This window comes from Balaenoptera musculus, chromosome X, assembly GCF_009873245.2.
Source record: "Balaenoptera musculus isolate JJ_BM4_2016_0621 chromosome X, mBalMus1.pri.v3, whole genome shotgun sequence".
NCBI lineage: Eukaryota > Metazoa > Chordata > Mammalia > Artiodactyla > Balaenopteridae > Balaenoptera > Balaenoptera musculus.
Window position 1 is genome coordinate 39284375 of NC_045806.1, and position 25174 is coordinate 39309548.

Below are 25174 nucleotides of genomic sequence, written 5' to 3' on the forward strand. Positions count from 1 at the left end.
CTGCAGTGTAGACAAAACAGAGGAACACAGTTCTTCGGGAACAAGATTACTCTGCTCCCTCCAGAACCAGGGACACTCACACTAGCCATACAAACTACTCTTTTAAGTCCACTGCCACACCAGTGGTGGAGGTAGAGGTAAGGTAGGTTACATAAAGAACTCCTACTGTGTTTAAGTCACCTTTTCTTTTTGTCAGTTGCTTGGTTACTGTAAACCTTTGACTTATTGTCCAGATTTCTGGTAAGGTTGCTTCTGACAGTTTTCACTAGATTTTTTTTTTTTTTTTTTGGTGTTTCTGGCAAGTTCCCCCAGAGTTCCCTGCTCTGCCATCTTTGTTGATACCACTCCTGCAGCTACATTTTGAAAATTAGACTTCCTGCCTCTTCACTGATGTCCTAATACTACTTGTGAGAAATGGGGATTAGTTCACAAGGAAGAAGTGGTAACAATATCAATAATAGCTAATATTTATTACATACCATGTATTAGGCACTATTAGAAGCAGTCCTTACTTCATTGATCCTCAGAACAACCCATTGACTTACCAGAATCATTATCATCAAATCTTACAGGAAACTGAGTCAGAGGTTTAGACACTTGCCCAGGTTCACATAATGACTAAGTGAAGGAGCCTGGCTTCAAAACCTAAGCTTTTAACGATGATTTAGGTTGTCTTCCACAGAAGCTCCTACTGAATAAGTTAGGAGTTGACCAAACTCAGCTCTAAAACTAGACTTGACACAAAAATGCTATACAGATAAACAGTTGAATAGCACTGGAGCATTCTCTGTTGAACATTTCCAAGGTTTCATTTCTAAAGACACATTTTTCTATAGAATTTATTGTCTGCTGATTACTTTTTTCTTTTCACATTTCAGGTCATCAAGAAAATAACAATTTCTGTTCAGTTAACATAAATATTGGTCCAGGTGACTGTGAATGGTTTGTTGTTCCTGAAGGTTACTGGGGTGTTCTGAATGACTTCTGTGAAAAGTAGGTTTCCAAACTGAATTTTCTTTAAACATAATTATTCAAAAATAGTAATTGTAAAGGGCAGCTTACTAAGCTGGATATCCTAACGCATGTAACCAGTTTTCACTTACCATTCAGCAGAAAATTCATTTAAAATGATTTGATTACAAACCTATTATTTTGTGTTATTGGGAATACTTTAAGAAAGATGCCTTGAAACCACTTCATGTAGTAGTAATAGTCTTGAATTTAGGGGGTAGAAATTTGAGTTGTTTACTGGGTTCATTAAACAATTGATGTGTAAATACTTGTTCATGTGAAAGATCTGTATTAAAAGAAAAATTATTCTACTATAAATGGTTTTAGAAGTGGAAGGAATTCTATAATTGAGTACCCTTATAGGTGGTTAATAACACAAGCTTGAATGTATTACTCTTTGCTATATCGTCATGATATAAATTCTTTTTAAAACTACATTGACAACTTTTCCTATAAAGGAATTTTATAAAATTTAAACAGGAGCTTCAGATTTTGTTTCCTAGAATTCAAAGAACTCACATAGTGGAAATGTTCCTTTCCTTAAGATCCTAGAAACTGTTCATTTAATTATCTTGTGTTAAAGGGTACCTTGGAATTGTTTTCATTGATTTAAATTTAATTATTTGTCTTACTGTGTTTTAAAAAAATACTCCATTACTTAAGAACCTGATATTTTTTCCATTAAAAATTGGAAAATTATTATGGTTAAACACATAAATTATACATACATTTGGTGTTATTCCCCCCAGCCCAGTAAGATAAAGAGAGAAAAAAACACCAAAAACATTTACATATGAGAGACTTTGAAAACTAATTACACACATATTCCACATACTAATTTATAATATTTAAATTTTGGGTTAAAAGATCGTTGCCATAAATATCTTGATTTAGTATGAAGTGTAAATATAGTTGTAAAAACAACCATAATAATCCAAAATTTCTTTATATACAAGCAAAAGATAATCACCTTTTATTGTCTTTACTATCTAATGTATAGGTTTCCTTTAATGTAAGAAAGCTCAAGATGTGGAATTTTAAAGTTTCAAATGCTGTGATGAAATAACCTGATCTACTTTAATCTATACTGGACCAGCAATCTAGTGGTAGCAGAGAAAGAACTGTGTCATGTAGGAAATCTCTGTTGTGCTGCAGGAATATTTTTATTTCTTAAACTTTGAGATAGTAGTACATTATTGCAGCTATAGTACAGTGATCCTTGTTCATTATTTCTGAGTAGGGATTGACTATTGTTAGGATTTAGTTTTCTTTCCTATCTGAATGTAGAGGTAACCTGAGAATAAAGAATAATTAGAATAGGCAGATAATGTCTAAAAAGCTTGAACATGTGGATAATTTAAAAGTCTGAAGGGTTAGGTAAATTTAAAACTAAGTTGCAGAAATAGCACTTGCTACCTCTGCATTTCAGTGTAATTTTGTTTCACATAAGGATACTTCCTTTGATATTAACTGATTTGACCATGTCTGTATAGTTTGTTTTACGACTTTAGATAATATCTGTCATGAAATAACCATTCACTTGACTATATGATAAAGAGGATGCTTGATTTTTTTCTTTTTTGTAAGTTTGATTTTTTGTTTTTTTTTAACTTAGCTATTGATTATTAGGTGGTCTTACTTGATTGCTTGCTTGCTTTTGGTTAGAAAGTTTTTTCTAATTTTATAACAACACATGGGTTAAGCAGGACTAGGATTTGTGTTTCCAACCATATTTGGCTTTATAGGCAAGTTTTTCTGCACTGTATGTAGTTTAAAAAATACTTCGTATCATATCATGATGAAGTAGAATAAGAAGCCAGATTTTAAAGGAAAAGCTTAGTAATATGATCTTTAGAATGTTTCCAAAGTATCGGTGGTGGTGGTAGTGGTGATGATTGTTATTTGTGCATGTATGTTCATTTTTGATAAAGTTTTTTTTTCAACTGCATAGTTTTAGTTAGCTAGTCATCAAAACTGTACAGAGACTGACGTGCTGCTCCCTTTCCTGCTTAAGATTCAAAACAGTAGTAGAGAACATTTCTGTTTTCTATTCTGCTTTTCCTCAGACATTGAACTTATATATCTGCCATGGCGTTCCTGTTTATGGATTTAGATGACTTGATGCCAACTCCACCTTCCATTTACCTGTTAGAGATTTCTAGATGTGCCAAGGAAAAGGGTTTGATCAAAATAGCCTGTAGTGAAATGAAATTAAAGGTTAATATATATAAGTGTTACTTAAAAATAGCTTTTGATTTCATTTGGATCTTTGAAAAATCAGTGGAAGGTAGTAATACTGATCTTTGGATAAGTCATCTACTACCTAACTGTAACTTCACTCACTTTACATACTGCAGTTTCTTATTGCATAAGCAGTAAGTTTCAAGTGCAATGAATGAGCATATTTTTAAAAACTTTTGATAATGTCTTTCAGTCTTATAATGAACTTATTAAAGTACTTGATCCATTTGCAATATTTTTTCTTATTCCAGAAATAATTTGAATTTCCTAATGGGTTCTTGGTGGCCCAACCTTGAAGATCTTTATGAAGCAAATGTTCCAGTGTATAGGTTTATTCAGCGACCTGGAGATTTGGTCTGGATAAATGCAGGCACTGTGCATTGGGTTCAGGCTATTGGCTGGTGCAACAACATTGCTTGGAATGTTGGTCCACTTACAGGTATTTTAAAGAATATGCTTTAAAAAAAAAAAAAAAAACTAACAACTTTAATTTATAAGGGATTCTATCTGATGGGTTTATTCTTTTTTTTCTTGGAATATAACTCACTAAAAATTGGAGGAAGAATGCCTCCTTGAGTAAAATTTTAATTTGTAGTACAAGATACTAAGTTAACAAATAGAAATCCAAGACTGTAGATCTCAGCAAATAACAAATTTATGTCTTTATATACAAGAGGTACTTTTAATAATTTTTAGAGTGCTTGGTTTTTAAAGGAAACCCTTTATGGGAGAAAGCAAAGTACAAAATTTCATTCTTTGAAATTTTTCTTTTATCTGGTATGTCATATGAATAGCCCTGTTATGTCAAAATCTGTTTGGTTTATGCCTGCCTTCAGGCAGTAGATATTTAAGATTAAGAATATGGCCTCTGGAGCCAGAAAGACCTGGATTAGGACCAGGACCTGGCTTTTGCAACTTTGGGCAAGTTATATAACCTCTCTGGGCCTCAATTTCTTCATCTGTATAATGGAAATGATAAAATTAATAAGGTAATGGTAAAGATTAAATGGTATAGTGTATCGAAATACCTCAGAACAAATGCGTGGCACAAAGTTATAGTAAGCACTCTTTACATGATTGCTACTATTATTATTACCACAATTATCAAAAAAACATTAAAAATACTTTTGTAATGTTTTGAGATTTTCAGAATTGGTGTTGATGATATCACCTGAGAAGGTGATAATGGTTATCTTCATATCTTTGGTACTTTGGGTTGCTTTATAACTGTTTTTTTTTTCCTAGCCTGCCAGTATAAATTGGCAGTGGAACGGTACGAATGGAACAAATTGCAAAGTGTGAAGTCAATAGTACCCATGGTTCATCTTTCCTGGAATATGGCACGAAATATCAAGGTCTCAGATCCAAAGCTTTTTGAAATGATTAAGTAAGTGCTTTCTAAAACTGCTGTAGTCCCTCTCTTTTTGGGGAGTGTTAACTATTCAGTACTTTTTCCCCCCATAGACTTATGTTGACATCAAAACAAAATGGTCCAGATGTCTAGCAAAATGTAATATAAGAGAATCCACATGTTAAAAGTATTTTTCCCTTCCCCATAGTCAGTACACTATGGTACAAAGAGGAACAAAGGCACAAATAATTCTAAACCAGCAGATTCACAAACAAACCTGTGCTGAACCACTCAATTCCTAGGAGAACTTTAGTTTTAATATTGAAAGACTGCACTTAGTATCAGGGCGAGGGAATGGCATCACAAAAGTATTTTCTGGTACAGAGAAATTAGCATTTAATATAGGGATTTGACTTAAACGTTAATTTTAAAATTTTTAATTAAATCATCCATCTTATAATTGTCCCTTTTCTTACCTGCTTTAAACACTTAATTCAAGTTATTTGAATACATATACCCCAGTAACCTTCTCATTTATTGTCACAGTTTCTATCCTGGCTATTTTATAAATCTATTTAGAAGTAATATTTTCAAACAGTGCTATATAGCAGTGTTTCCCTAAACTGTGTTTTCTACCACTATTATGTCTAACCCCAAAAGGTGGGGAATTCTGGTCAAAGAAATATGGGAAACGATGGATTATATAAAGTTCAACAAGTCCTTTATTTTCTAATTTTTTGTAAAATGTTTTAGAGACTGTAAAGTTGGTATTATTTTTTGTGTGGGGGAGAAGGATTATAATGTATTTCCCAAACATATTTGTTTGACCAGTATCTTTGAAGAATTGATATCAAAAACTCATTCTGAAATACACTGCTTTATACTCACTGATAAAATAAGTTTGTCTTCATCTTAGTTAAAATAGTACTTAAGTATTTTTCCTACAGCTATATTAATTTGGTCAGCATGTGTTGTTTTCAAACTACTGTTTTTTGAAAGGAATCCTAGCTTATTAAAGTGATTTCAAACCTAAATCTAAAATTTTATTCAAACAAAAACTGTGGGGTCAAGGTAACATGCCTGTGGATTATCTTATTCCTTTATCATTTGCACTAGTTTTTCTAGTCCTGGGCAGAAGTGGTAGGGGGAGACAAAAGGTAACAAAAAGCAAATCATAGCAAGTAATGTACAAATCCTTTAAAAAGTTGGATCTTAGGTACCATACTCTATAAATGTAATTGGTAATGGGGTTATCCTGTTATATCTCAGATTGGTCTTTTGCTCTGAATATTAAGTTCAGGGTTACTTTTGGGAGAAAAAATTACATAAAGTCACTGAAGATATTTAGTAAGCTGGAAATAGGCATAAACTAGAGGCTGATTCAGATCACCTGACGGTAAAGGGATGGTGCAGTATAGAAACAATTTATATATAACAGCTATGAAGACTGAAAGTGACTGATTACATTTTTGGATAGGTTAGGATTTTATAATTGGAAAGGATTTTAGAGGTCATTTAGTTAGGACTTCTGCTTAATGCAGTAATCCCTTCTATAACATCTATAATTTGTGGGCATCCAGCAACTTCTTGAACATTCTCATTACCTCACTATAATTCTTGGAAGTTCTTTACAAATTGGCCTGTAATCTACCTGTCATTTGGTCCCAATTCCCTAAATATATTTGGGATTTAGATCAGATCCCATTCAACAAGTGTTTGAGAACCAGCTCTATACCAAACACTGTTCTAGGCTCTAAGGATAGACATAGCAGTGTGTAAGTTAAAATCCCAGACCTCAGAGGACTTAAATTCTAGTGGAGCAAGGCAGACCTCCAGACAGTTGAATAAATTACTGATAAATAATATGACTAAGACAAAATAGATAATATTTGGGGGGTGAGGGTGAGAGTGCTGCTTTTTCTAAAATGGTCAGGGAAGGTGTCTGGGAAGATGAGTTTTGTGTTTAGACCTGAATAATGAGATGGAGTCAACCAGGCAGAGATCTAGGGGTACACCATTTCAGGCCCAGGGAGCAAGTGAAGACTGAATTGGGAATAACTTTGGCATGTTTATAGGGCAAAAAGACCAGTATGACTATGGCAGAATGAGAGAGAGGGGTAACAATAAGCTCAATGAACTGACCAGGAACCAGATTGTGCATGGACTTTTAGAACATGGTAAGTTTATAAATCAATTCAGGGTGTTACAGGTTACCATTAGAGGATTTTAAGCAGGAGAGGGATGGGTTCTGATTTAAACTTTAAGAAAATGAATCTGGTTGCTTTGTAGAGAATGGATTCCAAGGGGCAAGTTTAGAAGTGTATGTAGGGGGTCAGTTAGGAGGCAGTTGCAACAGGATAGACCATCCTGGACAGACATTAACCCAAGGGGGTAGAAAGAGGGATTAAAGTAGGGGCTGTGGTAGAGCTAAAAGCTCACGGCACTTGCTCACAGATTGGATATTGGGGGAAGAGGGAAAAAGGAATCAGAGAAAAGATTATTGTCATATTCTCTTCTTCCTATCTGGTCTTCGGTATTCAAACATCTGACCTCTATCATCTTTTCATCCCGCTCACCCCCATCATCCTTGTCGTCCTTCTAGACTCCTTCCAGTTTATCATTGTCCCTCTTAATATTTGAAATGTTGAGCATTGACACTTGCATTATCTTTATCTTAAGGTTGCCTTGTGTTAAAATTGGATACACATAATTTGAATATTTTTTTACTTAAAATCACTGGTGATACTGTTGTTCCTCATACCTTCCTTACATTTATTTAGCCTAAGTAAATGCACTTATGTACTTACCTTATTCCATTTTTACTCTGTGCTACAAAGTGTCCAATCATTTGAATCTTGATTGCATTCTTCATTATATTAAGAATTCTGTTCCCAGCTTGAGTTGTCACGAGATATGATTAGCAAGCTCTGTTTGTCATCATGCAGATTGAAAATGTTAACCATAAATCCAGACCCCTAGGCCTTACTCTATAAACTTCCTTTTTAAAATACAGTCATTCATCTATTGCTGAAAGTATACTTTTCACCAGCCAACATTGCTCCCTTTCTTTTGTTTATACTTTCTTTCATTTAATGAATATTTGCTGACTGTATACAAGGCTCTGGGTTAGGCACTGAGAGGGTATGTATATGTGTATATGGCATAGTTCCTGTCTTGAAGTAAAAGTTAGTGCATACAAATAAATAGATTGAAAGAAATGCAACAGACCCACTCAATTCTTTCCAGCCCCACGGAGTCAGAGAAGTCTGTGTATTTTGGGGAGCAGATATTTTGTGTGAAGGGTAAAGATGTGGAGGCAGGGAGAGGAGAGAGGTATAGCACCTAAAGCCAACTTAAGACCAAACTCTTGCACCATCAGAAAGATTCCCAAGTTCATCCATAACACAATAGTATATATACATACCATGTCTCCTTCAGTCCAACACAGTCATGTTTTCCTTCAGTGAGGGAATAAATCCCTTTTCTTCAGTAGAGCTCCAGACAAAATATTCAACTTACGTTGGGAGACCCTGTTGCACTAACTACTAAAATCATACTCAGCATGGTAAGCTGCTTACATTGTGAGCAGCTCAGGGGAAGTCCGGCTGCCTAGAGGAAAGGTAAATGCGTACTCGCTTCAGATTATCTTCTCTTCCACCTGCTCTCATTTTCTCCCTAATACCTCCTCCTTTGCCCTCCCTTCTGACTTCCTTCCCTACTGTGTATTTGCACGAACTTAAATGTATTATATGATGCAACTCTGCTGTATATATGTTGACAACAGTTGGTGGTATATTCTGGCTTGAGTGTGCTCACACACAATGTGTGTGATGAGTAGTAGAATAAGAAAGATATAGTTGTAAAAGTTCTTAGTGGCAGATCATGTGTTGTGTGCCCAACTTAAGTTTATTCTGTTGGAGAGCTTTTGGTAGGTTTTTAACTAATACGATCTAATTTGAGTTTCATAAAGATGTTTCTAGCAGTTAAATAGATAGAATTAGCTTCTGGATGATAAGGTAAAGAAGTGAATCAAAGATACCCTGGGTTTTCAAGTCTGAGTTCTAGATGGTTTAGTAATAATGTTAGTTAATAAACTGAGCTTGGTCCTTAGCCAGGCACTGAGCAAAGTGCTTCCCAGACTGTATCTCAGGTATGCCTCTCAGCATCCCATGGTCACCCATTTGGTTAGAGCGAGATTTAAGCCCATATCTGTCTTATGTAAAAGCCACTTGGATATATCTGTGGCATGGGGCTTCATTTTGAAACAGTGGCAGGTTTGAGGAGCCAGTAAAATAGTTGTATAGAGCCGTTTATTAGAAGCTGTAGTAAATGCAGGATTCCAGAGAGCAAAGTCAGAGCTGACTGACTAGGGGATCTTCTACCTAGTGGTTCGTGATTGCCTTGAGAGGAAGAGGAGGGGGGAGTTGGGGACAGAACTTGGGGGAATACTTCTATTTAAGAAAAGCAAATAGGTGAACTAGATAAAGGTCAGAAGACAACACAGAATATATTGTTACAGAAATAGAGAGGGAGTCTTTTTCCGCAAGCTTAGTTTCGCTTTAAAACTGTTACATCCACATCATTGCTTTGCTCCTCAAGTCTAGTATTCTGCCAACAAGGGAAGTGGTATTAGTTTGTTCTGGCTTGTGAGCTATACCAATTCTTAAGAAATGGTTCTCCATTGCAGTTCCTTCCCTCTGCTTTGAGTCATTTTCTTCATCTCCTTCCTGTTCACTCTACCATCCACAACAATTTGACTTTCTATATGCTCCTGTCACTTCTCTTGCTGAGGTCACCAGTGACAACCAACTATTCTAAATGTACAAAGGCACAGATGTACTTTCTTTAAAATCCCCATGTGTACCTCCAGTCTGACCCCCACTTAACCTTGTCAGCCATTTCTCCATTTCTTTTAGATGTGTGCTTGAATTTTCTATTTTTATCACTTTATTTGGTATTTTAAACCGTCTTTAATATGAACTGCAATTTTTACACACCATCCCTTTTCTTCTTTGAATTATCTTTCAGTAAAGCATTAATTCAGTATACATTGAGCGTATGAATTGTAGGCTATTTAAAAAAAATAATAATCATCACCTAGACATAACAAGTGAATGGAGAAGATTTGCAAAGATGGTCTTCTTCCTTAACTTTCTCCCTGGATTATTGCTTTTTTTTAGTTCTTAAAATACTGTGAATTTACAATGTGTGACTTTTAGGTTTTCATGGTTAAATGCTTAGTCTGCCCAACCATAAAGAATCTAAGGAAAATTTACTTTGTGCCTTCTTATCCAGTCATTCACTCGGCTCTACCCAGTTCTTTTCATTCTTTTATTTGTTTAATCTACATTATGAACTGAGTTGGAACTCAGGTATAGTGCTAGGTGACAGAAGGATCTGATCACTTCTCAGGCTGCTTAAAATAAATGGGGAAATAGTCAAAACGTTCAAATACATGATCTTTGCTTTAATGATGGAGATACTGTTTTAAAAAAAAATGGGAGAGTATAGAGGAAGGCGCTTCTGAGAGAGGGGAACATTTAGGAAAGGCTTTATAGAAGTAGTACTACAGCTTCATAGTCCTTTATCCTAAACCCCTTAGGCCAAATGTGTTTTGGTATTCAGAATTCTTTGGATTTAGAAAGGTAAAACAGTACATTTATTTTACCCTCCCACCAGAGTTTGTGGCAGTGTGCTAGCATCAAACACATTAATATTTCTGCAGTAAAACATATAAATAGTCACTCTGATGAGCTAAGTGAAAACTATAAAAAGCCCCAGGTCAAGTTTCAACACCAATGAGTTTATGCAAAATTTATGAAAAATTTGTGGGACTATAAGAGATTATGAACTGTATTTGCACTGAGTGATTAATAATGGGACATGATGTTCTCTCCTGTTGTCACCTACTAATCCCTTATTATCATTTTGAGAATGAATTACCTGTGGTTATTTTAAAAAGTCAACACCACTCTTGTTTTTTTCTTTGCACTTTTAAATTCAAGTTGGGTCTTTTAGAGCCCTACAATTCCATAAAGTCCTTTATCTGAGTAAGTCATTTAGTAAATCTCAAAATTTCTACATTCTAGCTATTTTTCTAAAATACGCTAATCTTCATACTCCTTCACATTCTTCCAGATGTCTCCTACATTGGCATGAGTCAGTATCATTCAAGGAATATTCATTATCTTGATTACTTCTTTTCATATTTCAGTGAACTTGACTTGAAAAGTTCACAGCCTAACTCCTTAGGAACATTTTAGTGGAAGCTCAGTGCATAACTTCTCTTTTGGTTTCCTTTCACTGTTCAAATGAACATAAACTTTTTTCCACATACCCCATATGCTGCAAGTAAGCTTAGTTTCTCCTTTAGACTAAACTTTCAAATGTCTCTCAGGATTAAGCCTTGCTCGTTCATTTATATCAGCTGAAGAGTATAGATTTAAACTTTTGTTGCTAAAAATTTCAAGTAGACTTCACATTGGCAGCAGCTGCTAATGAGAAGCCTTTAGAATTTCTAATATTTTTAATAATGATCAAATTTGCATGCTAGATCACTTGACAGCAAGATGAAGTACTAAATGGAGGGCAGAAGATTTAGAGGCATATTAATTAGAAGGTAGTTGCTACATTTCAGACAAAAGGAAAGACAAAGGATAGAAGGTAAAATAGGCATATTGATTGATTGGGTGGTAGAGGTGAGAGGGGAATCAGTATTGCTGGGGCTTTGTCTTGGGCCATGCAGTGGGATATCTGTGCTTATTGATGAAACTGGGAGTAAAGGAAGAAAAGAGGAAATGGGTTAGATATAGGACATGATGATTACCAGACTGGCTGGCTTTAGACACGTAGAACTTGAATTCCTTTTACGATGTTTCAGTGGGAATCTCTTTAAAGTAATCAGATGGATATATGGTTCTATTGTTTAGAGAAGGAGTCTGAGATACACATTTGTATCTCTCAGCTGGCTGATAGGTAATCCCTGCTAAGGTATTAGCTGTTGAGTTTTCTGAACCATTAGCCATTCTTAAAGTAGAGCAGTGCCCACACAAAGAAATGAATTAAGGAAGACAATAAATGTAAAGCTACTGATCTCTTCCTTTAGTTCACTGAACTGTGACCGTTTTTCCGTGTTAATATATCTTATCCTTTAAAACATATTAAATTTGCCTGTAACACATTACTGCATGCCCCCTCCCAAGCTTACTTATACTTTTTCCTCCAACTTTTTCTTTTGAAACTTTTTTATTCTACAAAAAAAAAGCTGAAAGAATAGTACAATCAGTACCTAGATAACTTCATCTGGAGTCATCAGATAAGTTTTTGCCACATTTCCCTGTCAGTCTCTGTATTCACATACTTGCGCACATACTTTTTTGGCTGAGTTATATGAAAAAGTAATTTGCAGATGTTGTGACACGTCACCCCAGATATTTCAACCTGTATCTCTTAAGAGTAAGGATATTTATTCTCACATAACCACAGTACCATTTACCATACATAAGAAATATGGAGTTCAATAATAATCAGCTAATACATAGTCTACATTTAAATTTCCCAACTACCCAGAATGTCTTTAGCTCTCCCCCTCCCACCCCCATCCAAATTGAATCAAGGTTCACATTGAATTCAGTATGTAGTCATTGTGTCTTTAGTCTCTTTTAAATCTATGAGAGTCTTTTCTCATGATTTTTATTTTGAAGAGAGCAGACCTTTGTGTTGTATAGAGTTCCATATTTTGGATATGTTTTCTCATAATTTTATTTGGGTTATACATTTTTGAGAGTAACTGTTGATGGCGTTTACCTTTGGTAAACCCGTGTCCCACTCCAGTAGAGACTCTGTTATAGATATTTTCATTAGTGAATCCTGAGTGAATGAAGTTTTAAGTAGGCAGTTTAAAACTTTAAGTTGAGAGTGGGGAGATTATTGCTGCTTTTTATCCATCTTCTTCATAATATACAGTTTTTACCCTTTGATTTTAATTTTAAACTAGTTGATTGAGAGCTAAGAGAAACCCTCATTCTTTACAAATTCATTGTTCCCATTTTCAGATATTTGAGATACATTGCTTGGCCTACATTTTCTCCCTATATAGTTAGTAGTGCAAAGGCTCTTTTTCACTTCACTTTCATAAGACTCATATATTCATTATGTTTTAGCATTGAAGTATTTCTTTTAATAGGATCCTTGAAAGGAATCAAATGATAACGTAGCAAGTGAGTAGTGCAGAGTCTTGGTAATGATTAGACTTCCCTGTAGATAACAGGCTTTCAGAATAAATGGATTCTTTTTAGATGCAGTTAACTGGTTTAATCTCAGTGGTAGATAAGGCCAACTCCAACTAATATGGTATAAATTGTTGCAATCGTGTTGGAGTATTAGCAAGTTAAGGTAATGATAGTATGTTTCTGATACATTGGAAACTCTGGTTTCTTCAACTACTTTGTTACTCCACTTAAATCACATAATAAGTAGTTCAGTATATTTTACAGTGTCAAAAATCAGAATGCCAAAGAGCCCATTTTCCTCTGACAAGTTCAATATTAGGAAGTCTTAGACTTCGGAGGAGCATATCAAATAGTAATAGAATGTTGGGAGGTGGGATGAATTGGGAGTTTGAGACTGACGTACATACACTACTATGTATAAAATAGATAACTGAGGAGAACCTACTGTATAGCACAGGGAACTCTACTCAGTGCTCTGTGGTGACCTAAATGGGAAGGAAATCCAAAAAAGAGGGGATATATGTATACATATAGCCAACTCACTTTGCTGTACAGCAGAAACTAACATAACATTGTAAAGCAACTATACCCCAATTAAAAAAAAATAGTAGTAGTAGAGTGTTAATTTTCAGAATACACATTCTCTTGTCTACCTCCCCATAATCTGCCATATGTTAATACATTCTAAAAATACTGATAAGGTGTAAGTCAGTAGTTGAAAATAAATTTTCTAAAATTTCAACAGTACCAAGTCCATTGAAAACCACTCCCCACAAATTTAATTTCTTGTCATATCATTTTGTCATTCTTTTGACCATCTTATAAAGCACTGTTTTTATATTTCAGTTTTTAAATGTAATGTCTTATATGTACAATATTAATGTGCTTTCCCTTTGCCCTTTGTGTTATGTGTTTGTTATTATGTGTTTGTTATTTGCCTTCCCCTTTTAATTTTACTCAGTCAGTCTTAGAATGTGTGCTATTTAATATTCCAGTGAAATATTACAGGCAGCACTGTGTAGTTGTTTGGAGTCCAATCTGCCTTCAAGTCTTAGCTTCTCCATTTACTGGCTGGGGGATCGTGGTCAAATTACTAAACTTACTAGTCTTCATTTCCTTTTCTGAAAATGGGGATAATAATTCTTTCTAATAGCTTTTATGAGTATTGTATTGGTCTTAGCATAGAGTAAGCACTCAGTAAATGGTAGCTGTTGTGATAATTATTATTAATATTAATTATAGAAGGGTCAGTCACCTGTTTTTTAAGTAAGTTAGTATTCATGGACCTAGTTCAGTGGTCCTCAACTGCAGGCAGTTTTGCCTCCCCCAACCCTCTTCCCCAAGGGACATATGGCAGCGTTATGACTTCAGTGGGAGGGGTGCTACTGATAGTTTGTGGGTAGAAGTTAGGGACAGTGCTAAACATCCTACAATGCGCAGGACTGTCCCCACAACAAAGAATTATCCAGCCCAAGATAACAATAGTGCTGATGTTGAGAAATCCCGACCTGTTGGACTCTAGACTAACACCTTTTCAATAATCTGTTTTATGTTCTTTTAGGTGTAACTATTACCCTTCCAGTTGGCATTCATTGCACAATTTTTTCAAATTAAAAAATTAATTTAGTCATTAAATAATTATTTTAACACAATTTTAAAATTTCACATACCAAGATTAAATATTGATCACTAACTTCCAGGCACTAATCTAAGCATTTTATGTATATGTACTCCTCATAATAGTACTGTAAGTTAGATGTGCCTTCCTTACATTTGAGAAAACTGAGACTTTCGTGTGAAGCTGGGATATGAACCCAGGCAGCCTCCAGAATTGGTGCTGTTTCCTACTCTCTGGCTTTCTCTCTGTGATTGATCTCTTATGGCTGTAATCATAAAAACATGGTGATTTGCTGAAAAATACTGTTACAAATTTTAGACATTGTTTCTGATGAAGTAAGGGGTTCGACTGGTTCTTACTTGGCCTAATTATAAGAATCAACCAAGACTCTTATTAAAATAGATTTCTAGACTCTGTTCCTAATAAGTAAATTCAGAGCTCTGTGTGAAGAACCCTGGGAATCTCTTTCACAGTGAATGGCCTAGATGAATCCTATGGTCCAGACAAGTTAGGGACACCCTAGTCTAGGTTCGATCTCTTTTAGAACTAAAAATATTTTTGTTTCCCCTTTTCTTTCACACGTATTATAGATTATTACCCTATCTATATAATATATACTTTATCACAAGCACCGAGGTTTTGAGTATAAATTAAAGCAGACTGTTAAACATTAACTCCCTTTTCCCTTTGATTCCCATGTTTAAATGGATATATGAGGTGTTCTACAACTCTGTAGTCATAGGCTGTTAGCCTAATAATTGAGTCCAGTCCATAGTTAGCATAGATTTTAGTGCTGTTGTCCTTGGGAGTCTTCTAATACACCATTGGGTTAAATATGCAATGCTTTGTGATAACATTGAGCAAACAAAATCTAAAAATTCTAAAACTCTGCATTCTCATGGTTAACATATATTTGCTTTCATGCGTGTTTTTTCTATCTGAGAGTTTAAAATTCTTAAGATACTCATTTTATCATTGACTGAGACCTTGATTTTCAGCCATGTGGTTGGTTTAAATGAAACTGTTATATGTCTTACTGACATTTAGACACTCACTGTTGTCCTAGGGGAATCCACCTTTGGAGTGACAGGTGGGAAGTTTTGAGGGCTCACATGTTGGCTCACTTTGCCTACATGGCTCCTTCAGTAAGAGAGACTGGGCAAGGCAAGGCACTTCTTGGTATACTTTTAAAATTTGTACATCATCTGCTTCTTAGTGGCAGAGATTGTTGCCATAAAGACTTTAAAAGTGCCATAGCAAGTTAACCCATGCTTCATCTTGTCTCCACACCGATATTTAGGAACTTACTTTGGAAACGTAGTCAGGTTACCCCCAAAATGTCATACTAGTTCCCAGTGTTTTCTTAACTTCAACGTAATATATTGAGTTGGCCAAAAATTTCGTTCGGATTTTTCATGTTGCGGAAAAACCCGAATGAACTTTTTGGCCAACCCAGTAATATCGCTCTGGCTTCATTCCTTTGTTCTCTTACCTCAGAAACGTCACCCCAAGATTAAAATCATAAGAACAGTTGTTTATTCCCTAAATAATCCGGGCACTACCTTTGCTCATGGAATTCCTTTTGCCTAGAAGGTGCCTTCCTCCCACTTCTCCTTCCTGTCACATCTAAATTGACAACTTTATGAAAACTGTGAGTTCTGCCTCCCTCTCCTTTTAGCATCCATGGCATACTAAGTCTATCTTTTGCCTAATGTGTTGATTTATAAATATACTGTGTATGATCATTTGTCCTCATATTATTGTCTTCAGTTTTTTTATTGTAATATTTCAAGTATATTTTCATTTCTATCCCCTATGGCAAGCCGTTTTCTAAAATTCCATCCCATTTTAGGTTTCATCTTTGCCAGATGGGTTTATGGTTGGATTATATTCTTCTGTGTAACCTCAAATACACCCAGCCCTCAGTCAGCCTCTTCCTTGTGATTTTCTTCCAAGCCAGATCTGCCTTTTTGTGTAGTCTTTTATCCAAACAACTAAAAACAGTACTTGAGTCCTGAAACCAGATTGATCCTGACTGATCCTGAAAAGTCAAAGGGAAGTTTGATTCCCAGCTTCTCTAGCTCCTGAAATCATTTCTGACCCTGTTCCTAAAATGTATTTAAAACAGCATCTTCTGTCTTCTACAGTTTTACACATTTTGCTAGTGATTTATTATTTTTTTAACAAATTGAATTCTTTTTTTAATACAAGTGTGGTTGTTTACAACGTTGTATTAATTTCTTCTGTACAGCAAAGTGGTTTAGTTTTATATATATGTGTGTGTATATATGTATATATATATTTGGCCACACTGCGTGGCATGTGGGATCTTAGTTCCCCAATCAGGTATCGAAGCTGCGCCCCCTGCAGCGGAAGCGCAGAGTCTTAACCTCTGGACCGCCAGGGAAGTCCTAGTTATACATATATATACATTCTTTTTTATAGTCTTTTTCACTATGGTTTATCTCAAGGTATTTAAAATAGTTCCCTGTGCTATACAATAAGACCTTGTTGTTTATCCATTCTGTATGTATTCGTTTGCATCTGCTAACCCCAAACTACAGAAGAGCCTCTGTCTCTCTCAATTCTTCTTCTGTTCCAACTGCTACCCTTTGAAAATGGGAAGGAACAAAAAATTTTACTGTTACGGAAAAATCATAAGGGCAGGGGGAAAACCGCGACTTGGTTATTCGTTGTCAGATCAGATTAATAGAGCTGTTGGTTTTCTTAGATTCCAGTATCTCACAAAATAAAAATTCTGGAGCTGTGATTTCAGAAGCAAAATACTGTTGGCTTAGTATTTATTCTTAGCAACCCTAACTCTAACCCTTTATTGTTTGCAGAAAAGTAGTATATTGCCTTTTTCTAGATGAAACTACCAAACTAGCCATAAATTATAAACTACAGTCTAACTGCCAAAGCAGTTAGTAGCATTGGAAGTGAAAGTTCATTTGCTGACTAAAGAGTGGAATAATACTCCACAGAACCAAGGCTCTGTGTTTGTGGGGGGAAAACTGTGCTGACTGAGCCCCAAGAATCTCATCTTCAAAAGAGAAGGGCGAAAGTGGGTAAGAAGATGTGAAAAGAGACCAGAAGGAAGATAGTACAGTGTAAGATAGTGAGGGGAAACTTGAGATTTTCTGCTTTTACAAACCCCTAGCCCAGCCACTTAAAAATAGCTTTATAATATCAGCTTCTCTGGGCCCTAGTTTCCTTGGTGGAGATAATAGTGCCTCCTGCACAGGGTTGTTAAGAGTCCTAAATGGCATAATATGTGTGAAGTACCTAATACCATGCTTCCTGTCTGGTTCTTATTTTTATTTATTTATTTTTATAGTATTGTTTTATCATTTTTGTGTGTTTTCCCACATGGGAGCATAGTGGAGTCTATAAATCTTCCTATACTTATATATAAATAAGTATAAGGAAGTACTTATAAGTACTTATTTAGAAGTACTTAATTATATACTTATACTTATTTATAAGTATAAATAAGTATATAAATCTTTCTATACTGCAGAGTTTTAGGCAGTATTTTCCTGTGAAAAAGACCTTATTTTGAAGCCCTGCTTGGAAAACTTGTTCAGTTAGAGCAGTGCCTTCAGAGATGAAGTATATAGGACACAAGGAGGGAAAAAGGGAGGAACAGGTACTGTTCAAGAGCTAGCAGCAAAATCTGAATTATATGCTCTCCGTTTTTGCCATGATCTAAATTTTTACTTGCTCCTCCCCTGGCATACATACACACACACACAGCTGTCCTAGCTTTGACTTGCAACCATAGTCTAAAGCATTATTTTGTTTCTAAATAAGTTAAACACACAAGAATTGCTGGAGCCAAACGGAGAGAGAAATCCTTTGAAAATGATACTTAACGGGTTTGCCTTACAACTATAAAGTTGATATTGTTTTATGTTTGTTAAATAAGTTATCAAATTCTACATATATCTTTAATCTTTTTTACGCTGGCTTTTAATTTATGTGGGTTCTGATAAGTTACAGTACTTTAATCTAGTAACTTGTAAAATAGCAAGGAAGTATAAATTAAGAGAAATTAAATATGCTATTATTTATCATACTTTAAATATTAGTAGTTCCATCATCAAATGTTTATTGAGCATCTACTATATGCCTGGCACTGTCCTAGGCAGTGAGTAGACAGTATGCATAAATCAGACTACACCTTTACTTTCAAGCAGCACTCAATTGCTAAACCCATTTCCTCTTCTTTAGGGTATTTTCATCTCCAAATTTTAGAGCCAAAAAGTACCATACAGATCATCTAGTCCAACTTCTCTATTCAAATGAAGAACCTGAGCCACTAGGATTCACAGAACTTAGCAAATAATTCCAAGTAGTGACAGCAAACTATAGGAAAATCACAAATTGTGAGAATTCACTATATCATTAGCATCATAAGTATGAGTTTAGAAAAGGTATAAATTATAAGAAAAGTTCAATTATGTTAATATGAATGAAATATTTCACTGTATTATCTTCAAGTTAAAATCAAGGAATGAAGTGTCTGTTTTTTCTTCTTCACTACAGTGAAACCATTTTTTGTATTGTGTAGTGACTAAATCCATAAATACTTTTTTGCTTATATACTCAAAAGTTTCAAAAGCAACCATATAAGTGATGCTGTTTATGAGTGTCTAGGTAGTGTTGATAGAAATAGTGTGCTTTCCTGCCTTACTTAGAATCATAGAGTTCACATCTGGAATTCAGACCCCTTATTTCAAGGATGAGACATTGACTCCCAAAGAGGTTAATTGACTTGCCCAAATAAGCCAAAATTAGCAACTTACATTTAAACAAGGTGTCAGGTTATTATATTTTGATATTCAGATATCAATTATTCTCAACTTTAAATGATCTAATATTGTCTTTGTCGGACCTGCTGGGCATTGGCCTTATTTTTAAAATCTGAGAATATCTGAGAAATTGATGAAAGAAAAATGTGGTTACAGATACTAGAACAGAATCTCTTGGCATTACTTCTATTGATACATCTTTCATGCTAAAAATTTTCAGTGTTCAGTTGCTGGTCACAAATAATTTTCCCCCCACAATATAGGTATTGTCTTCTGAGAACTCTGAAGCAGTGTCAGACATTGAGGGAAGCTCTCATTGCTGCAGGAAAAGAGATTATCTGGCATGGGCGGACAAAAGAAGAGCCAGCACATTACTGTAGCATTTGTGAGGTAAGTAACTGTTCTTATCCACAGTTATTTTATAAACCTCTTACCTCTCCAGTTTTGGTTTCTCTTTAGTTTTTCGTTTTGTTTTGTTTTAATTTATTTATTTTAGGCTGTGTTGGGTCTTCGTTGCTGTGCGTGGGCTTTCTCTAGTTGCGGTGAGCGGGGGCTACTCTTTGTTCCGGTTCGCAGGCTTCTCATTGCGGTGGCTGCGGAGCACAGGCTCTAGGTGTGCAGGCTTCAGTAGTTGTGGCTCGCGGGCTCTAGAGCGCAGACTCAGTAGTTGTGGCTCACGGGCTTAGTTGCTCTGCGGCATGTGGGATCTTCCCAGACCAGGGCTCAAACCCGTGTCCCCTGCACTGGCAGGTGGATTCTTAACCATTGCGCCACCAGGGAAGCCCTCTTTAGTTATTTTTTAAAATGTACTTTTATGTAATGCATTTTACTGAAATTGACATTGTGTTCAGTCTTGTTATTTAACTACTATATTAAAATTTAATCTGGTGATACGCCATTTCACTAACTGTGAATTAACTCTAAAAGTATCTACTAGTGTCATCTACCTGGTAGGTAACAGTTGGCCCTCTCTCTCTATGCACGGGTTCCTATCTGGATTCAACCAACCGCAGATGGAAAATATTCAGGGGGTGGGGTGGGGAGTATTCCAGAAAGTTCCAAAAAGTAAAGCTTAAATTTGCCATGCACCAGCAACTATTTACATTGTTTTAGGTATTAATAGGTAATCTAGAGATGATTTAAGCTATAGGGGAGGATGTGCATAGGGTATATGCAGTTGCTACGCCGTTTTTTGTAAGGGACTTGAGCATCCTCGGATTTTGGTATCCATGGAGGGTCCTGGAACTAATCCCCCATGGATACCGATACAGTTGATAAGTGTCAAGTTTAGTCTTGAGATTTTAAACTGGGAACCGTCCAGATGTAGACAGATGCCAGTAAACTGGATAGAGTTCAGTATAGCTCCAGGCAGATCATTGTTCAGTCGTCTCTGAACGACTGAACACACACAGTACGTTGGTCAATCTTCTCCTGTGGCCAAGGCTTGCAAGAGATGCAGAAACAAAGATATGGTACCTGCTCTGAAGGAGCTTACATCCTACTTGGGGAAGACAAATTACAAACAGTTGTAATGTTATATGAGACTGTGGTGAATGCAAAATTGGTCTTGGTCTTACTGTTAGGATAACACTAAGGGAGAAAATGACCTAATTTTTTCCTTCTAGTATTGGCCTAAGAGTTCACCAAAGTATTAATATTTGAGTCCATCCTTGAAGGATGAGTATGACTTTAGCGGGCTAAAAAATGATGACAGTTAGAAGTAGAATGAATGTTGTTATGAGCTATAGGAACAACATGGGAAATGGAATGGCTTCTTCAGAAAACGGTAAATAGTCCAGTGTGGCTGGAACACAGACTATGTAAATTCTACAGATAAGCCTAGTTGGTGGGAAGTTTGCAGAGCATCTTGAATGATTTTAAGAAATTTGATATTTATTCGGAGGTCATAGAGCCATCAAAAGTTTTTGGGCAGGCACCCAAGTTGGGTAAGTATTTCAGAGAGAAAAGTGATTGGAGAGGATGGAGATAAGAAGCTCTTGCAGTGGTGTGTTAAGAGTTGTTATCCTAAGGCCTAGACTAGAACCTGGCAGTGGGAATATTAAAGAAGGAGAGGAGTACAAAAATATTTCGAAGGTAAAATTCACCAGACAACTCATTAAATGGCAGAAGTGAGGGACAGGTTGAAGGATGTTCACAAATGTTCTAGCTCAGATTATGAGGTTCATGTTGTTGCTCATTGATAGTAATGGAAAACATGGGTAACTCTGGGATTTTAATTAACATAACTTCAAAGAAGACATGAAGTCATGAGAATTTTCTTTCATTGGATACATTCAAGGATATGCCAAAGCCAGGGATATTAATGATCCACTCCAGGCCTTGAAATTCTGTAATTCTGATGTTGACTTTTATTTGAGGTGATTCAGTCTATCAGCTATTTTAATGCTGTATAACCTGGCTAAAGTATGCCATTGGGAGACCAGATAGATTCTAGTTAGGTGTGTTATACCTCAGAAAAATGAATGTATAAGGTTTCCAGTATTTGAGAATGACTTTTATTCTGTACTGTTATTCCTTATCCTGCTTGAGCCTTAGCAACTCATCAGTCTCTCTAGCACAGAGGTGTTATTTCTAAAATCATGCTATACTCATGAATATACATTTTGATTGTACTCATACTCCTTAAAATGAGGCTTATAGCTGAACACTCACTTACTGTCACTTACCTGTCAGTTTCCTCATCTGTAAAATAATCAGATTATATTGATTCAACAAGTTTGTTTTGAGGTTTGGCTAAGCACTAAGCACTGTGAAATGATAAGCTCTGGAGTTACAAAGATGAGTAAAACATAGTCTTCATCTTTGAGGAGCTCAGTCTATTGGGGAAGACAGATATCCATATACAGTGCCCTGTGATGAGTACTATCATTGAGAAGTAAAAGGAAAATAATGATCACTTTCATCTGATTGTATATTAATGTTTTGAATTTAAAACAGATAAATAGGCTGACCTTTATCAAACTTTTGAATTAGGCTTTTGCCAGTGGTTGTAATGAGTATGTCATTCCCCAAGGTCACTCCCCTAAATAGACATTACCACCCACGTCTTTGGGTCTGGTGCAAAATAAACCTGGTCTATTAAAGATTCTTAAACACTCTTAACTCTTAGTACCCACTTAACCAGTGATCACTGTCCACAACTGCATGTGAAGTAGAACTCTATGATTACACTAACGTAGTACAATAAATAAACACTACTGTCTCTATTGAATGCTTTTTCTCTTGTATAAATAGGTGGAGGTTTTTGATCTACTTTTTGTCACTAATGAGAGCAATTCTCGAAAGACCTACATAGTGCATTGCCAAGATTGTGCACGAAAAACAAGTGGAAACCTGGAAAATTTTGTGGTGCTAGAACAGTACAAAATGGAGGACCTGATGCAAGTCTATGACCAATTTACATTAGTAAGTGAAATCAACATGTGAGTACATAGTTAGCTGGATAGGGAAGCAGCAGTGTTTGTTCTGCCACCTGATAAGGAGGAGGTAATGAAATATTTAAAATTTCCTTTGGCTCGTCAGATATTGCATGAGGAAATATATCACTCCCCCTCCTCCACTTCCAGGTATTTATTCCTATGAAATTGGCATATTTCATTTTCACTTTTCTTCCTGGGTGAGACCAGCCCTAAATAATGTCACAGTAATTACATTTTAAAATCTTTGTGTGCTTTTAGAACACTGTCGCATCCTTTATGTCATTTGATCTCAGTTGATAAAATGTTTGTGTATATAGGTTATTAGTGTCCACAAAATGAATCAGTATGTATGCTTTTAAATATACTTCTGCTTTTAGAGCTAATTGTATTTATTTAAAATCTTGTCCTTGCCAGAAGTATTAACTTTATGGGAATATTTGATGGAGTTTAACTTCCTGCTATGTTATATAACCTTATGAAATTCAAGTATCTTTATAAATTGCACACAGTTTTTAATTTTAAACAGCAGATGCTTAGAGGGAAGCATTTTACTCTAGCACATCAATAGTTTTATGAATAGAAGAGAATTGTTGAATTCCCTCAGTACTTTTTCTCTTACATATGTGATCAGAAACTGAACTTTTGAAATTTAGCTCCTGATATTTTCACTTGAATGGTCTTCAGGATTGCTTGAAGAAGAAGAAAATTATCTGGAATATGTTAAACAAAATTTATTATCTAGTTGAGTTAGCTGCTGAAGCAAGTCACTAATGAAATCATAATTGATTTGTTATATTATTTTCCACAAGCCTTCTTTATATTTTTAAGCAATCTCAAAAAATGGTCAACCTAATAACATTCTAAGAGTTTTTGACTAATTGGTGAAGAAGTACCGAAAAATGTGGATGTGCTGAGTTGGGTACTGGTCTCAGACTCTTAGGAAAATTGGCCAGGTGGGAGACAGTAAGGGAGTTTGTGCTTGACGGAGTGTGGCAGGCCGTTGAACTTTCTTGAGAATTGTTATTTCCTTTACTTTCATACGCAGGCTGTGTTTGTAACCTGGAGCTAGGGAACACTATTAACAATTTGTATACCAAAGTAACATACTTTACTTTTATTTTCAGGCTCCTCCATTACCATCCTCCTCATCTTGATATTGTTCCATGGACATTAAATGAGAACTTTTCTGCTATTCAGGAACTAACCCAGTTCTGCACCACTGGTTTTTGTAGCTATCTCGTAAGGCTGCTGGCTGAAAACTGTGTCTATGCAACCTTCCAAGTGCGGAGTGTCAACCAACTGGACAGGGGAGAGCATTGCTCCTACTCCAGGACTCTCACAAAGCTGATCAGCTGTACTTCAGAAAAAAAATAATAATTTCCATGTTTTGTATATATCTGACAAAACTGGCAACATCATACAGACTACTGACTTGAAGACAACCTCTTTTATATTTCTCTATTTCTGGGCTGATGAATTGGTTTTCATCTATCTTTTCCCCCTTCAGAATTTTCCTTGGAAAAAAATACTAGCCTAGCTGGTCATTTCTTTGTAAGGTAGTTAGCAATTTTAAGTCTTTCTTTGGTCAACTTTTTTTTAATGTGAAAAGTTAGGTAAGGAACTTTTTTACTGCTTTTATGTTTTTCTGTCTTGTTTTGAAACCATGACGGTTATTACACTTTTGGTTCCTAAATAAAATGTTTAAAAAATTAACAGCCAAGTCACAAAGATAATGGATTGCACATAGACTAAGGAATAAACTTCAGATTTGTGATTTTTGTTTCTAATCTTGATGTAAATTTACACTATTTATAAATACATATTTATTGCTTGAAAATATTTGTGAATGGAATGCTGTTATTTTTTCCAGATTTACCTGCCATTGAAATTTTAAGGAGTTCTGTAATTTCAAACACTACTCCTATTACATTTTCTATGTGTAAATAAAACTGCTTAGCATTGTACAGAAACTTTTATTAAAATTGTTTAATGTTTAAAGAGTTTTCTATTGTTTGAGTTTTAAAAAGACTTTATGTACAGTGCCCAGTTTTTGTTCATTTTTCAAATCTGATTATATATATTTTATATATACTTGTGTATGTATATATAATATATATAGAAATCTGGATATATATGTATAAAGATTTAGAGCTTAAATTTTTCTCGTTTTAAGTTTCACATCTATGGTAGATTTTTGAGGTGTCTACTGTAAAGTATTGCTTACAAAAGTATGATTATTTTTAAAGAAATATATATGGTATGTATCTTCAAGACCTAAAATGTCAGACTGGTTTATTGTTAAGTTGCAAATACTGCAATGACAGACCAATAAACAGTTGCTGCCAAAATGTAGTATAATAGTAGAAAACAAATAGTGATTGAACTTAAGATTTCAAAGGGAATGTTCTATGGGCTTGACAAATCAATCCTGTACATCACTTAGTAGTGTTTTATATGGATAAAAGATT

General features: G+C 35.3%; 1 protein-coding gene across 4 annotated transcripts in view; it reads left to right on the top strand.

The window, feature by feature from the left end:
• Positions 1 to 24671, top strand: part of KDM6A (lysine demethylase 6A) — a 207496-nt gene extending 182825 nt beyond the window's left edge. For all 4 annotated transcript variants that reach the window (XM_036840297.1, XM_036840299.1, XM_036840298.1 and 1 more), the window contains 6 exons: positions 879 to 993; positions 3504 to 3691; positions 4498 to 4639; positions 19530 to 19656; positions 22522 to 22692; positions 23831 to 24671. In XM_036840297.1, the coding sequence (XP_036696192.1) occupies positions 879 to 993; positions 3504 to 3691; positions 4498 to 4639; positions 19530 to 19656; positions 22522 to 22692; positions 23831 to 23860 (773 nt within the window). In that variant the 3' untranslated portion in view covers positions 23861 to 24671. The remainder of the gene's footprint in view (positions 1 to 878; positions 994 to 3503; positions 3692 to 4497; positions 4640 to 19529; positions 19657 to 22521; positions 22693 to 23830) is intronic.
• The last annotated feature ends 503 nt before the right edge of the window (positions 24672 to 25174 follow it).